This window comes from Equus przewalskii, chromosome 4, assembly GCF_037783145.1.
Source record: "Equus przewalskii isolate Varuska chromosome 4, EquPr2, whole genome shotgun sequence".
Taxonomy (NCBI): Eukaryota; Metazoa; Chordata; class Mammalia; order Perissodactyla; family Equidae; genus Equus; species Equus przewalskii.
The window spans coordinates 10,110,514-10,127,522 of NC_091834.1; the positions used below are offsets into that span (position 1 = coordinate 10,110,514).

A 17,009-nucleotide genomic window follows, 5' to 3' on the forward strand; every position below is an offset into this window, starting at 1 on the left:
TTTTCACAAGGTTTTTTTTGTTTGTTTAATACACACGTCCAAACTGCCGTCCAGCAACGCAGTGAATACACGCAAGTACTCGCTTTCTCTAACACAGGACTTGAACCCGTGGCTTTGGAGGTATAAGCATTTATTTACTTAGAAGTGATCGGCTACTTCCTCCCTTGACTGCTTTTTGTCACTTGTCTCCTGTGCACATCAGACAACGTCTCCGATTTTCCCCAAGATCCTTCTCTTTTCATTAGAGTTTTGATTTCATATGTTATCCTCTTCTGCCCACACTTTCCAGGGCAACTACTAAACTGTCTAACAAGCACACTCCACAAAGCCAAATGGACGACTGTTTTAATGTGCTGACAAAAGTACATGAGTACTTTTCTGTTTCAAGCGGTCTGAAGTATAAGAATACAAAGTACGAGTATATATATAATACTAACTAGCACTTCTGAGCAACTACTGGACACCAGTCCTGAGTTAGGGGCTTTGTAAAACAGACATATCTCTTTTCTTAGGAAGATTATGGTGCAGTGGGGAGATACAATGAAGTAAGGCATTTTACTCAAGTGTGCTGGGGAAGTACAGCAGCATAGAGCAGGAGCACCCAGTGGCAGGGGAGGAAGGCTTCCTGGAAGAAGTGAACTCAGGCCAAGGCCAGACTGCGCCTCTCGGGCCATGCTACGACCTCTCTGAAGACAAGGACACATGGCACCAGTGCCAGCTGGGCCGTGGCTCCATCTCCCGCTCCTCAGTTCCGTGGTCTGAGCTCTGTTCCCAGCACCTGTCTCATAGATGGGGAGCAGCAGGTGACAGCTAAGTGCTGCCCAGAGCTCAGGTGCAGTGGAAGAGCAGAGCAATGATTTCAAGAGCCCTTTACAACCGCAGGTAGGTTCTTGCCCATGAACACTAACTGCTTCATCTGTCTCCTCCACTGCTCCACTTACCTGTCTAACAGGCATCTCGAGTGGATACGCACAAAAACAACTTCTTTTTCCCTCTACACATGCTCATCAGCAGTCTTTCCCATTTCAGTAAAAGGTAGCTTTGTTTTCTAGTTCCTCAAGTAAAAAAAGTCACTATTGACTTCTCTCTTTTTCTCACGTCCCACACTCAACCATCAACAAATACTACAGGGTCGACCCTCAAAATATATCCAGAATCCAGTCATTCCTCATCAGCTCCACTAGGCTGATCCAAGACACCACTCTTTTTCACTGAGGTTACTGCAGCAGCCTCCCATCCAATCTCTTCTCTTTCCTGCCCCTTTGCTCCAGACAGTGACTGGTGATCCTTTTAAAATCCAAGTTAGACCATTAAACTAACTCCACTGCTCAACACCCTCTGCTGGCTTCCTATCTCACTGAAACTAAAGATTTCACAAAGGCCTTTGAGCCCCTACATGATCTGCTCCACCGCAACACACCCATAGACATATCTCCTCTCTCCCCTCTGTCCCTGTCCTGCACATTGCCCCATCCTCTCTGCCAAGAATGACTTTTGTTATGCTTCTCAAAAACAGACCAATCACACTCTGGCTTCAACCATTTTGTACCAGCTGCTCCCTTGCTGACACCTCCGCCCCCACAGCTGCACAGCATCCTCCCTCCATATCTCTGCCCAGATGACATGTTAGTCAAGAGAGAGGCCTTCCCTGGACCACTCTGTATTAAATGGCATCCACTCCCAACCCCTTGCCCCATTATCCTGTTTAATCTTTCTCCTTGGTATTTGCCACCCTCAACATAGTATATTTACTTGCTAGTTTGTTTTGTCTATCTTCACTCACTAGAGTGTAAATTTCCCCAGGGAGAGAACCCACCCTTTTGTCTAGGCATGCATGTGCAACACTAGAACATTGCCAGGCACATCACAGGAGCTCAGTAAGTATTTGTCAGCCAAATGAATGAAGGAATGAAATGGTTAGCTCTAATTGCACACTTTATGAATGAATGACATGGGTAGCTAACTGCACACTTTATGAATGAATGAAATAGCTAGCTTAATTGCACACTTTATGAATGAATGAAATGGCTAGCTCTAATTGCACATAACTTGTGGTTGTTTCTCCCCAACAGGAGTGTTCTCTCTCTGAGAAGAAAAATTATGTCCTATCTTCTCTTCCTTCAATACAACACAGTAAGATTTTGAACTGAGAAGAAGTCCTCAACATATTACTAATTGAGTCTGAAGAAGAGGAATCTCCAATTAAATGAAACATTTGACAGGACAGATGTTTTGAGTTGGAGCGTAATTTGGGCACTGTGAAAGTGTCCTAGTTTCCTGTGCCTGTTGTAACGAATTACCACAGCACCTTCCTCTCTTTTGGGACCACTCTCTCTTAATAAGGACACATGGGATGGCACTTAGGGCCTACCCAGGTAATGCAGGATAAACTCTCCATCTCAAGATCCTTAATTAATTACTTCTTTTGCCATATAAAGAAACATTTACAAGTTGCGGGAATTAGGATCTGCTATCTTTGGGGGCCATTGTTCTGCCTAACAGAGAAAGCATTTCTGGTAGGCAATCAATGAACTTCTTACATGTCTCTCTAGGCTAGTTTTCCTTGTGTTTCACCAAAAGAAAAGAAAATCACAACTTTAAAACAGAGAAAAAAGCCACCTGGTCCCTTTAAGGAATTTGTTAAATATGCAGAATATAAGTTTATCATATGAGTAACCACACACATGGGATAAGAAGACTGAGGAATCACTTTTTTCCTCCTAGACTACTGGGCACAGCCTCCTCCTCTGACCCTAAATGTGAATCAGGCTGTGTTCATTTAACACATGAAAACAATTACTCCATGTTCAACTAGAATGAAAGAAAAGAGAACCTAAATATGTCAAAGTAAGGGCCAGAAGGACCTTATCTTCTTCTGGTACATCCAATGATTGTTTTGGTAATAGCAATCATTACATTAATAATTTTTATGCGTTCTTTTCCAGAGAAGAATAAATTTTAAATAGCTATGTCTCTTTCATGACTCCTTAAGAATTTTACGGCATAACGATGACACCTGATATTTATCAGGCACTTACAATATGTCAGATTCTATGCTAAGCTCTTTATATGCATTATCTCATTTAATGCTCCCCCAAATTTAGGACGTGAGAAGGAGTAGTACTCCAACTCTGCAGATGAGGAGAGTAAGGCTTAGAGAGGGTCACACAGGAAATAAATGTAGATGCTGGAATTGACCTCAAGTCTGTCTGACTCTAAACTCTGAGCTCCTCCATTAGACTATTGCTGGGATTTTCTACCATTTCTCATACCAGTTCTACCTCAGCTAATTTTCAGTTTATTTTGTTTAGATTAAGCTACATATTTTTAAAGGGACACAAACAACTTTTGGTTCTGAAGTATCCAGTACAAGACAAGCACTGGTATGCATGAAATAAATGGGAACAAGCTTTGGGCCTCCTTTTGTGGAATAACTAAATTTCATTTATCCAGGGAAGGAAAGAGCAGATAATTATACACCACAAAATAGTCCCAAATCTTAATGACAATTAATCTGGGCCTCCACTCAGTCAAACTATTACCAAGCAAGCAGGATGGTTTAGTTTTAACCTTTTTCCACCATCAACTCTAATGAAGAAGCTATGGGTCAAAGCTAAGGGAAATGGAAAGAATAAAGAAAGGAAAGCCTGACAAACCAACAAGGCTGACCACATGTTCTATAAACAGCTACAGCCAACTGGGTTATGAGAAATTTAAAAGGATCAAGAAAGGCAGGACCATTCTGAACAGAGAGAGGTGCACAACTTGTTTTGCATGGCATGGAAAAGACAGACCATGTCTTAAAACTCATGCATATGAAAGAATTTGAGCATTAAATGATCATCATGGGACAGTAATATTCAGGTGAAAATATTTTGTTTCCAAGAAGCCATTCAAGAACTCATATTCTTTGGATCATCCTCAGTGGATCTATAACAACACAGACTTATCATAAAGACAAGGAAAACCACCTTGACAGATGTCCCCCAGCCAATAATCAGTGTCACGTTGTCCTTCCAACACAGGCTGCAGGGGTACATATCTGGCCGAAGACTGATATCGTCCCGGGGCACATTGGTGATTCTCTGCTTTGAGGTGATGTCAAAAATCTTCACACCCTGGAAAATAAAATACCATTAAGTATCTTCTACTCAGGAGGAGGAAGGTAAAGGAAAACTTATTAACAGCCACTGCTACACACCACCGATAGCCAGCACTGCAAAATACTGACAGTGTTTACTGAGCCCTGCTGGGAGCTATGCAAAGGAAAATGCTCCTACTCCATACAAACCCTGTGAGAAGCCAAAATAAAAGAAACCTCTCTCCTTCTTTATGGATGAAAGAGGTTTTATCAGTGGACGGCATCAGTGACTCAAATACAATGCAAATGTGAACTGTACAGATAGCAACAACTGCGTTTCCAAAATGACGGACAAGTAACATTTCTAATTGTACTGCTCCACTACAAAAATGGAGTTTGTTTTTTAGAAATGTTTTGAACCTGAAAAACCAGTATGTAAAGAAAGCTATTTCTGACATTTTAAAGTACTCAAATGGAAACATCAAGGAAGCAGTAACTGAAAATCAACCACGAGGCCACAGGTCTGTTTACCTTCACTGTGACCCGGAAGAGGTAAGAAAGTCCTCAATAGTGAGGTAGATTCTGGGAGATTTCTACCACCACTTAAAACTGAATAGAGCTAATTTACTAAATTACACCCTGAAATTCCAAAAGATATGCCAGATGTTGTAAAGATAATTTTTAAACTTTCTACTGGCCCTAACTCATACTGAGTAAACTTTAAGTAAGTGCAGCACCAAAAATTACGATCTACTTTTTATAAGGCAGGCCTACTTTCTGCTTGTAATTATACTGGGAGTCAAAAAGAAATCAGCAATATCCTGCACTTGTTTCATATCAACTGTTACTTGCCCTTGGCTAATAGGCAAATGGTATTTTCAAGATCACATTCCCAATGCAGCCCTTCAATTATTAAGATGCCTTTTCATTTTCTTGGCTATTCTCCAAGCCTCGGGTTTCTTACTCTAAAATAGAGTCCAGAAGATGTTGGGAATTACTCTATTATGAAAGCTAAAAGCAATCTAATTCTTTAACCTTCCAGGTCTGCTATCAATTGCCATTTGGATCTTTTAGAAATGACCACCACAGCATGTGGCATCTTTTCCCTTTGGTCCAGCCCCTTGGTCCACCCACTCTTCCTCTGAAGAAGCCTTAGGACGATGGAGCCGTGCTTTTACCATGTTATTGGCCCAAGCAATCAGGTGGCCTCTCCACTTCACACTCCTTATGTTTCCTTCCCCTTCGTGCAGAACTGAAGACTTCCACCTGCTCATCCAAGATCGTTCAAACAGCAGCAACTAGGGACAAAATTCATGGAGACAGAACTTTAGAAACTGAGAAGCATATATTAGGTTGCCTACTTATGATTCTTGACCGTTCACTGACCAAAAAACAAACAAGTTATTCTCAACATTTTTCCTGCTGATTTACAGTAGTATATGATCTGCATTTTGGAAAGAATTTCCACTACATCTTATCCTGCCCAGGACACTGTTTAAAATGTATCTGAGTGCTAAAGTTACTACAAAGCCAAGCCACAAGATGGCACCAAAATACCAAAATTCATGGAGAATAACACACACTAGTCAGTCAAAAGATTTGTATCACAGGAAGTTCTTCAAACGATTACTCAGGAATTAATTTATTTTGTAAATTGGGAAATTAAAACCTCATCATTTTTTTTTCTGAAAGTAAGATATTAGTCACAGAGCAAACTTTAATAGTTAGAATAGTCTGTTTTTCTTTAACCCAAGAAAACTAATTTGACAATGACATTCGAGGAGCAATTCATGTCATAAAATAAGAGAAGCTTGCTTTAGGATTCAACTTCTTTAAAAAGTTCATAGTAGCAAGGGTCTTTATTTTAAAGGGAAGAATCTAGAATTTAAAAAATCGGCTGGATAGATTTTACTGCCAAATATAACTGGTCAAAATCCTAAGACTGGTGAAGAGGTAGTTCTAGTAATTCATGCATTATTAAAGATATAATAAAGTATTTTTTCTTGATATATCCAATTTAAATCCTTTAAGAAAAGACATACAATATAACTTAACACATACAATGTACAATTCATATAATATATAACTTCAGGCATGTAATCCTGAAATACGTTTACCTTTAAAAGTAAATGCTAATGACAGATGTCATAATAGAATTCTTAAAATTCCTATTGTTAGAGTCAATTTCAGTTTACCTTAGTATATTTTGTGTCCCTTCCCACCCCAAAAGAGGGGGGAAAATAGGTAACAAGAGAAAGAATAAATTCACATTTTACTTATAATTTTTATATATCTTTCTCAATAGTTAGGCTCCTGTAAGTCAGAAAAGGCAAAGAAAATCCCGCCAAACCCTAAAATTAAATAAGTGTCCATCTTCACAAATGAGCAGAGCAGGGTCCCTTTAAAATGTCATAAATGTCTGAAGTTGCCTATTATCCATGCAAAAGAAAGGCGGCCTCACACCGTCCACCGTGCAGGCAGGAGGCAGGGCTTTCACTGAACATGTGCAGTCCCGTCTTCCCCTTAGATACAGGACATCCTCCACACTCTCAAAGACCTTCTAACCCATCTCGTCCTCTCCCAGCCCAGGTCCCAGGTAAGCAATCACCACTGCCATGCCTTCCAGCTCCCAGTTAGAGACCCTTACGTACGGCCTGTCTGATTCAGCCTCTCCCTAGGCCATCAGCAGAGAACAGAGGCAAGGAGGTCACTGAATGTGTTTAGTATTTTGTGACAGGATAGGTTTGAAACTTGGGAAAGGAGGAGAAAGCCTGAGAATACAGCTCTTGCTACACACTGCACTAAAGAAAGGTAGCTAAAAAAATTATATTAAATACAAGGAATTGATAAGACCAAAATGTCCATCCTCCATCTGTGGCCCGGGTCAGGTGGAGGTGACCGTAAGGAGTGGGCTGGGCCCGGGGAGTGCTCCATTCCCACCTGCTGGAAGCTCGGGTGGCTGGATGGCCAGGAGCGAAGCGTAGTGGAGCGAGGCATCAAATTCCTCCCCCCACCAATTCCCACCCAGAAATGACCAACACAGTATTAAAAGGGGAACAATCTGAACCTGTGTTAGAAAAATTATATATGTCCCAAATTTAAATTAAAAATTCTGTAAAATATGATAGAAATAAGACTCTGGTGAAGGCTATGATTCAACTCATTATAAGAAAAAGCCTGTCTGGGAAGCAGCTGGTTGGGGAGATCCCATAGTCAAACACCCGCCTTGCTCAGTGCAATGGGAGCTGGAGAAGAGGGGGTGACAGGGGAAATTTCATGCAGGGGCACCCAGGCTTCGGTCAGCACTGGTAGCTGACACCTGAACAGCCACTCTTGCCAATGCTGGTGACACAGCTCGGAAGGAAAGCAGGTGTGCTGGCAAAAGGAGGGCATCTACCAAGGGCAGCTGTGCCAGTTATGTGAGGGGGCAGTACCGTCCAAACTTCAAACTGCCTTAGTAAATGCAGAAGGCAGGCTTTAAAAAAAGAACACAGTTCTTCCTTGCCACGCCAATGATGACATTCTTTGGTAGCCATTTTCCCAACAGACATCGGTGTTCCAATTCAGGCAAAAACGAAACATAAAACTCCCTTCCCCAACATTGTCCAGAATAAAAGATCTGGACAAGTTCTCACAAAATCTGTGACAAATTCACAGCAACTTCAACTCTGAATACTGAGACTTCTCCCAGTTAATATGCACTAATAAGAAAAAACACTAGCACTATGGACAAATTCAGTATTTGAAACCAATAAGACTTATCCAGGGAATAAGAGAAATTCCCCACTCCTGACTCCACAAGAATGAGACACTCCCCCAAACAGAGAAGAACTTTAAAAAAAATCCTTCATAAAGAAGATGTGGTATATATATATATATATATATATATATACACACACACACATACAGTGGAATCTACTCAGCCATTAAAAAAAGATGAAATCTTGCCATTTGTGACAATACAGATAGAACTTGAGGGTACTACGCTAAGTGAAATAAGTCAGATGGAGAAAGTCAAACACTGTATGATTTCACTCATATGTGGAAGATAAAACAACAACTAAACAGCCAGATACAGAGAATAGATTAGTGGTTACCACAGGGGAAGGGGGTAGAGGAGAGGGTGAAAGGGGCAAAGGGGCACATGTGTACGGTAAGAGATGGCGACTAGACTTTGGATGGTGAACATGACACAGTCTACACAGAAGTCAAAATATGATGATGTACACCCGAAATTTATATAATGGTATAAACCAATGCGACCTCAATAAAACAAGATTAAAACTAAAAAAAATAATTAAAAAAAATCCTTATTCTCAAGTGACAACAAAACTAAGAAATTAGTAACAAAGGATAAGAAAAACACGAGATACTGAAACAAAAAAATAAACACTCTCCATCCTTGGGTAAAAGAGGAAATCAGTCTGCAACCAGAGCATGTTGAAAATGAGACACGGAGGGGATGCAATCACAGTTGTAAACAAGGGAGGGTCACAGCTCTGGAAACTCATAATGAACAAAAACAGATGTGCGTGGACCCGCCACACGACAAAAACACTTTACTGAGGGACGAACTGAATAAATGGAAAGAGACATTATGTTCCTGGCTAATAAGACTCAAAGTTCTCGCTGAAGAGCTTAAGTTTCATTAAGTTAACCAATGATTTTAATGCGAGCCCGAAGAAAATCCCAAAGGAATTATTTCTAGAACTTCCAAAATGCTACAAATTCATTGGAAACAATGTGAGAATAACAGGAATTTTTCTTTTTAATTGAGCAATTTTTTTGAGGAGGGGATGTGGATTTTCCCTGCCAGACAGTGAAGCATTTTATAAAATTAATACTCAAAACAGTATAGCAATGGTCTTAGAATTGACAGATGAAGGAAAAAGAAAAGAAAGAACTGACAAAGATGAATCAAAATGATAAGGTCAGACGCTGGAGAGAGAGAGAGAGAGAGAGAGAGAGAGAGAGTGTGTGTGTGTGTGTGTGTGTGTGCGCGCGCACGCATGTGCGCACGCCCAGAAAACAAGGCGCACTCAAACTGCTGAGCAGTAGTGTCACCATCTTTCTGGAGGGTTCTTTAGCATTATTGACTCAAAGATTTGCAAATGATCCCAGAGAGTCCACACCTAGAAATGTATGCTAAGAAATGACGATCAGACAAGCGAGTAAAGATGTACGTAAAGTTATCTATAACAGCCAGAAATGAACTATTAACTGGAGAATGATTCAGTAAAATGTGGTAGAGCTACACCACTCAAGACTATGCGTGCATTTTTAAATGATTTTATATATGTACATTCACTAACATAAAAAGATGTTTGCGGCATATTAAATAAAAAAGCAGATTGCAACACATTATTGAATTAAAAAACCTTTAAATAAAAGATGAATGTGTATCCACATATAAAAATCTGAAAAATATGTTACAAAGTAATCATACTTAATTCCAGAAATGGGTGACAGAAGATTTTATAGTAATTATTTCTACTTTACAATTATTCTGCACGGAATATGTGAATTATTTTCATAACGTTAATACATATTGGGATGAAAATCCATTCTTATTTTTACGATCAGGATAATTTAGAGGAATAGTTGGAATGAAACGATAAAACAATATAAAAAATTCACTGAAACAGAAAAAGAAGAAATGTTTGAGGCATACTGAAAATGTATTAGAATTAACTCACATGGACTGCACCTACTTTTTAAATAAAACATTAAGTTCTTTAGAAAATTTTTAACAAAGTCTTGTTGCATTTCCAACTGAATTCCAAACTCACTGCCAGGATCCTTTCTGCTGTGGGCAGTGTGCTTTCAGGTACAGGAGGGAGCTGCGGCCACCGGACCCTGGTCTCCCTTTGTCTCCTGCTCTAGCTCCGAAGAAAAAACTTCCAGCAGAGGGCAGGGAAAAAAGCAAGGAGAGAATTCTGACTTCAGTCCGTCTCGTGGTTGAGTCCGAGTTTCCGGAGTTCTATTACAATAAACCTTGTGTACTCTGCTCTGACATGAAATCAAAGGAGCTAAACAGCTTCTCCTTTAATAATATTTTTATAGTACAGACAGGCACATGCCATTCTGTGCCACTGATGGGGTGCTCGAAAATGGGGCGGGGGGCTAACATACCAACTTCTGTAATGAAACAAATTTTAACTAATTTACATTATAATTTTAGACACGACTCATGTTGTTTTCTGATTTTTTCAAATAGCAGTAGTTCCAGTCACTTTATATTTTGTGGATGAAAAGTAAGAAATGATCTGTAGATAAACAGCCTTCAATATATTAGGGAAGACTGTCATTTAGGGGAATTCTTTCATAAGTCAAATAATTTCCCCCTAAATTCTTGGTTCTGTACGCATTGTAGGGTCATGCTGGCTCTATCCCGGGATACTGAGTACCACATGACATCTGCTCCCTGAGATGCAAGTGTTTACTTTTCAACTCCCCCACAGACGGCAAATGCACTGAGGAAAGGAACCTCTTCTACTTTGCCAGACACACAGGCATGATAAATATTAGATAATGAACAGGCTTTCCTAGTCTACTACTCTTATTCTTCACCACTCACACACACAACGTGTTTACGACAAGAAGAGCCATGGAATTCCCCCAAACCCTCTAGTCACTCAGCCCATCTGTAGTTAGTAACGTCCCTAAACTACTAGGGACAGATGGGAATCTGCCCTAATCTCAAAAATCTAAAGGAAAGAACCCTGTGATGATTCATACAATTAATACATCCCTGCTTTGAGAAAGGTCTCATTTATCTCATTGACGCTGACCCCCGTCCCACTCCTGACACGTCAGCGTGTCTCCCTTTGCTCAATGCCAGAGGATACCCTTGCGCACAACTTGTGGAAAATTTGACTGCTACTCTTGAGGTTAGTCTTCCCCTGTTCAGTTTAACTAATTGCAGTTCTTTTATTTCCAAGATGCAAACTGGCCTCCCACTTGGCCTGAGCTGTGGTCACTGCAAACGTGTCTGCATGCCTGCAGGAGGCCCCCTGGACTGTGCAGAGCCCGCTTCCCCCCGTGGTCTCACACCTGGCCCGCTCCTCTCCTCTACTTCACCTGCCTGGCCCCTTGAAGCACATTTTTCTCCCTTCCCTCTCTACTCCACTTTATTCTTTACTCACGAGTCCTACTTTCCAATCCATAAACAGTATAAAACCTTAAATGTCAGCTAGGAATTATGGAATCATTCCAGTTACTGTCCTTTGAAACTCTCCAAACCCAGCTACGCTGTACACGCAGGATTAGACTGAGAACATGCTGTGGGACACGGAGTTTCATCCAGGAGGGAGAAAGACCAGACGGTCCACTCTCCATGTGCTTTTTTAATCCTAATCTATGGGAATTTCAAGCAGAAACACATGGTCTGGCAGGAATGCCAGGGAAAGTGCTGCTTCAGTGATTTAAGAAGAGAGAAGCTGCTTTTCTTACAAACATTCTACACTAATTTACCGCAAAACTATCTGCCTGTATTTCACTGACATTTAATAAAATCCATTTCTTTCTTCTAGGCATAAAACTGCCTAGAGACCTACGGAGCACGAATGTTCTGCAAGGCATTTTAGAGGGTGAGCCATTGAGTGAACTACCCTTAAAAGCAGCTGGTTAATTTATTTGGTTCATCTTCCACATCCTGTAATATTGAATTGTCATTATCACAATACTCAGAGCAATTTAAGCTCAATGGGAGCTAAGTACATAGAGAGGAAAAACTGTTTCCAAGAGGTCTATTTTTTGTTGGAGAAAGTATTTTAGGGCTTTATTTCCCATAAATCCACATTCTGGCAGTCAGCACTCTCAGTACTTATATTTCAATGGGAGTCCTCACATCCTCAGCAATATACTTTATTCTCCTATGTTTTGTGCTGATAAATCTATCTAGTACTTTCCTACACTACAGAGTGGTAAGGATGCACATCCCAGAATCTCCCTCACGTGTGGCAGGATTCCCATCGGGCTGTAATAAAGCCGCCGATTCCAGAAGCATAACCCCAATCATTACCCATCACCCCTCTCCGCTGATGGAGGAAAGGGAGTCTGATTGGCTCCTTTTTAATCATCTCGTGATCTGGCAATATATAAATCACCTGACGCCTTCAGGCTTCCTAAACACCAGCAACGCCGTTTGCTGGGGGCAAAGAGGGAAGACTGGGCTGGTATGTAAGTCCCTGGGCAAACGGCGCTGTCTCAGCAAAATAGACAAAGGGCATAATGATTGGGAAGAGTCATCACAGAAGGATTTAAAAACCCAAGATTAGAAAAGATTAGGAATGAATTTAAAAAGTCAAGAAAAAATGAGAAAACAGTGAGCGCAGAGAAGCCCTGGGATGGTGGCTGCCGACGGCAGATGGAAGTCTTAAGTCTTGATGGAGGCAGGAGTAACCAAGAAGAACCCAGTGGAGCAGACAGTGCCTCTGTCTTGCTTCCTGCTTTGGCTTAGAACCAAAGTTTAAAACACACAGCGTTTCCAAACGCCAACAGTTTTACTATCTCCATCACGAGAGAACAAAAACCACGTAGGAAGATAAGGGGAATTTCCCCACTACATTATTCCTTTAAGTTCAGTGGTTACTCTCTGGACAAGCAAGTTATCATCCTTCAATCTCCTTTCTCTGAAGCTAACTTAACATGTTTAAAAGCAGTTAAATACAGGCCAAATACTCTCCCATAGCAAGTCTCTGTACACAGTAGAATTTCCAGAGCCCACCTGACAGGCCACTTGCCTTCCAGCAGTATTTGAGTAAACACAACTCCAGTGCAACACAGATTTTGGACAAGCCCTTGAAGTTAACTAATCCTCTGAAAACTATGTAGACAGAACAAAAAACATATCAACATAAGGTAACAGTCAATTTAGTGACCAAGAACTACAAGTTACGGGTTCAAAAGAAGCTAAACTCTAGAGGTGCCACTTAGGAGCCGTTTCCTTTATATTAAAAAACCAGCGACGATGACAGACAGATCCAATCTATGTATCTAGCTACCCTCCTCTATGGGTTGAGCAATCGGCTGCAGCCAGCATGTGATACAGGCTCCTATTGAAACTAGCAATCTGCAAGTTTTGCATAAGCAAACCCACAGTTGCAAATGTGGTTCCACAATGATTGGGGCAATTTTTTAAAAAGTAATTTTACCACTGGAAAAAAAATCTTTCCTTATGGATCCCACAGACATAACAGAACTGGTTGTTCATGCCAAACACCTTGCGTCTGTTTTTCAGTTTGCAGCCGTCTGAGGATACATCTCCCAGGGCTGGGTTCAAGGTCAGACCTCTTCAGCGGCACGGTGGAGAAAACACAAGTGTCAGCCACTGGGTGATTAAACTTGAATCAGTGTCCTGTGCGATGGACAAATATCTCTAATTTCAACCACACATGATCTCAGTCAACGATGACTGGAGGGAGATCTCTGCACAGTGAGGATACGAAGAAGAAACACAAAACTGCTAAGTCTTGAATAACATAAAAAGCCACCTGAACACAGGTTTATATATCTGAAAAAGCACTTCACTCGATTCAAAGTAAAGCAAAGGGGGAAAAAATAAAGATCAAGATACTATCTGCAGAAGAAACCAAGTCAAAGGAACCTGCCTTTAGCGGGGCATGTTGGCCAGTCCTTAAGAACTTCCAGAGAAGGGGGAGCAGTGATGGTTTGGGGGCAGAACCACATCCACGTGATGGCATATATTCACCCTCTTTTTACACACTTCAGTGTCTACTCTAAAGTCTCATTATGACTCCTATATAATGCCTCCCTGGGAACAAGAATAATTATCCCAGATTTAGCCAAAATTGGAGAAAAGGCTGCAGGCTATTCAGGAAGCAGCAATAATTTGCGCTCAAACTGACAATAAATATCAAACGGACAGTCCTCATTGTCCTGCCTTCTCTAGTAATATTAAAAGCTGCCCCGAGCAAAGAATACAATCAGACAAATCACAAAGGAAGATCTATAAGTGGCTAGTAAATAAAAGTGTTCAAAATCACTAATAATTCAAAGAAGTTACAAAACAGAACAATGCAATATCTTTCTCTGTATATCAAATTGGCAAAGAGGATAGAGTGAAACAGGTACTCGCACACACAGCTTGTGTAAATTGGTACATTTTCTGGAATGCAACTTTACTTGGCAGTATGTATCAAAAGCCTAAAAAATAATCACAATTGTTGACTCACTAACTCCAACCTCAGGAATCAGTGCAACGAAAATATTCAGAAGCACAAAGTTCATGCCCAAAGATTTCTGCTTCATTACATCATGATTTATTACAACCCAAAACTGGATACAATCTAATGGTCTAATAAATATGAGAAGGGTTAAGCAAATTAAATAGATGGAATGAATTCCATCTATTCATAGGATGGGATATTATGTAACCATTAAAGAATATTTGAGCTAAGATTAGACTTCAATAATGTAGGGAATTTCGTATGATTTACAATGGCAAGTTAAAAAGCGATCCAAAATAGCTGAGATTACTTTATACATTCTTTTATTATTGCTTTTCATTACTATAAAAGTAATGAATGTTTACTACGAAAAAAAAGAAAGCAGAAAACAAAAGCCAAGGAAGGCCCGAAAGAACACTCAAAATCCTGCCCAGACATAGTGAATAATATGTAAATATTTTAACATTGTTAATAATTTGGTGTATAGCCTTCCATGAATATTGCTGCATACATATATTATTACATATCTACAAAAAAATGCAATCAAACCATACGTACATTTTCGTAAAGTACCTCAAAAGAAGCAATCTTAGCCAATGTTGGGCATTTCATTTGTTCCAACTGAGAGAGAAAAGGTGACATCCAAGAGCTGACCTGGCACTCACAGCTGGGCCCTGGTGTTCTATGGGTGAATATATGCAATTTCACAGACACCAACATCAGACAAGGCCTCGTGCCCATGAAGAATCAGAACAAAAATAAGCCCACTCCATAATCAGGTCTGAATACAGATAAAATATGAACATTTTCCAAACCACATGAGTGACCAAAGCACCTCCGTGTCCAGGCTACAAGGAGAGACCTCCACTGCTTTACCAATGTTATCTTTAGCCTTGATTTAGTCTTTCCTCCTCTTAGATAAGATTTATTAAGATACCGAATAGTAGGATTACTCTTGCTTCCTGACAGCATCCAATCTAGAGCAAAGCCCTGCTTCCTTAAACCCACCCCAAATCACCTCTCACCAGCCCCAAACCTCTAGCACCTTCATTCCAATGCCCTCTTCCTGACACCCGATGGGTGTGCTCCTGGTGAGCTCTATCTGGAGAGCGCTGACCCAGCTAAAGGACTATCATTAGACATTTAGTTTGTTCCAATTTTCACTGCCACAAACATTGAAGAAGAATATTGGCTGAAATTGAATTAGAAAAGTAAAAGGAAACAAACAAACAAACAATAGGGTGGGAAAGTCCAAAATGCTTAAAGACAAAGGATTTCAAAATTACCCCATGGTGATACAGTATGTACACATATGCATACACATATACACATTTTTCCCTCTCAAAATACCTGGAATACTCATTTTCCTCCTAAATCACTATTCTGATTAATGGTCTTATTGACCAACTGCATTCCACCAACAGCATTTTACCTATCTGCTTTTAGAAATGTACTGCCATTCCTGAAATCCAGATACAGCACCTAACATGGACCCTGCCACAAAGTTGTGTTCAAGAAGCAGATTCAAGCCAACTAATCCTGTGAAATGACTGGGATTCAGTTTGTACTGGTGTTGTCAACTTACAATGGCTGCATGACCCCTTGCTTTATATAGCCTTATCTTTAACAAAGAAAAAAAGGAAAAACCCTTCCAAAGTTAATGACAGCATTTAATATAGCCTTACTTTAAAAAAAAAAAAAAAAGAGAGAGAGAGAGAGAACCTACCAATGTCAACGGCAGTCAACTGGTATTTAACCCCATAGGAAAACATGGTGAGCATTCTGAACTAGGCAATGATTCCTGTACAGTCCTTAACCATTCAAAATACTTAAGAACAATCACAGTGCTCTTAACATGCAAAGGAAGGTATTTTCAGCAAGGAGCAAAGATGGTTTGATTGCTCAAAGAAGAAAGATGGTGGGCTTAACATCGGAATTCAGGGGGAAACTGCAATCCATATGGAAACATTACATATGGAAAAGTTAGCTGAACTCATTAAAGAAAAAAGGCTTCTATTCTCAACAGGATTTTGATGAATATGAAACAACGGGGATCACTGAAGAAAATGAAGTTGCCATGGATCCATCCCAAGGACTTTGGGAGTCCTATGTATTGATATTAAAAACATTATTAGGGGCTGGCCTGGTGGTACAGTGGTTAAGTTTGCACGTTCTGCTTCAGCGGCCTGGGGTTCGTGGGTTCAGATCCCAGGTGTGGACATGGCACCACTTGCCAAGCCATGCTGTGGTAGGAGTCCCACACATAAAGTAGAGGAAGATGGGCACGGATGTCAGCTCAGGGCCAGCCTTCCTCAGCAAAAAGAGGAGAAGTGGCAGCAGATGATAGCTCAGGACTAATCTTCCTCAAAAAAAAACCCCCAAAACCAAAACATTATTAATATTTGAGACAGATGAATCTAATTTTGAAAGCTATAAAGAATGCCTTTTTTGTTTGTTTTTTTGGTGAGGAAGATTCACCTTGAGCTAACACCTGTTGCCAAATTTCCCCCTTTTTCTTTTCGACGAAGATTAGCCCTGAGCTAACATCTGTGTCAATATTCCTCCATTTTTTGTATGTGGGATGCCTCCACAGCATGGCTGACAAGTGGAGTAGGTCCGTGCCTGGGATCTGAACCTGTGAACTCACGCCACCAAAGTGAAGTATGAAAAGCACCTATTTTTGAGCCTAAAAATGATTTCTATTTTAAGCACTGGATTTCTATTTTTAGCGTCAGCCA

The 17,009-nt window shown here is 40.5% G+C and overlaps 1 protein-coding gene across 10 annotated transcripts in view; it reads right to left on the bottom strand.

The window, feature by feature from the left end:
• VPS41 (VPS41 subunit of HOPS complex) overlaps positions 1-17,009 on the bottom strand; it is a 178,748-nt gene that overhangs the window by 67,321 nt on the left and 94,418 nt on the right. For all 10 annotated transcript variants that reach the window (XM_070615442.1, XM_070615440.1, XM_070615443.1 and 7 more), the window contains 2 exons: positions 5,260-5,379; positions 3,972-4,118 (listed from right to left, as the gene is read on the bottom strand). In XM_070615442.1, coding sequence (XP_070471543.1) covers positions 3,972-4,118; positions 5,260-5,379 — 267 coding nt within the window. The remainder of the gene's footprint in view (positions 1-3,971; positions 4,119-5,259; positions 5,380-17,009) is intronic.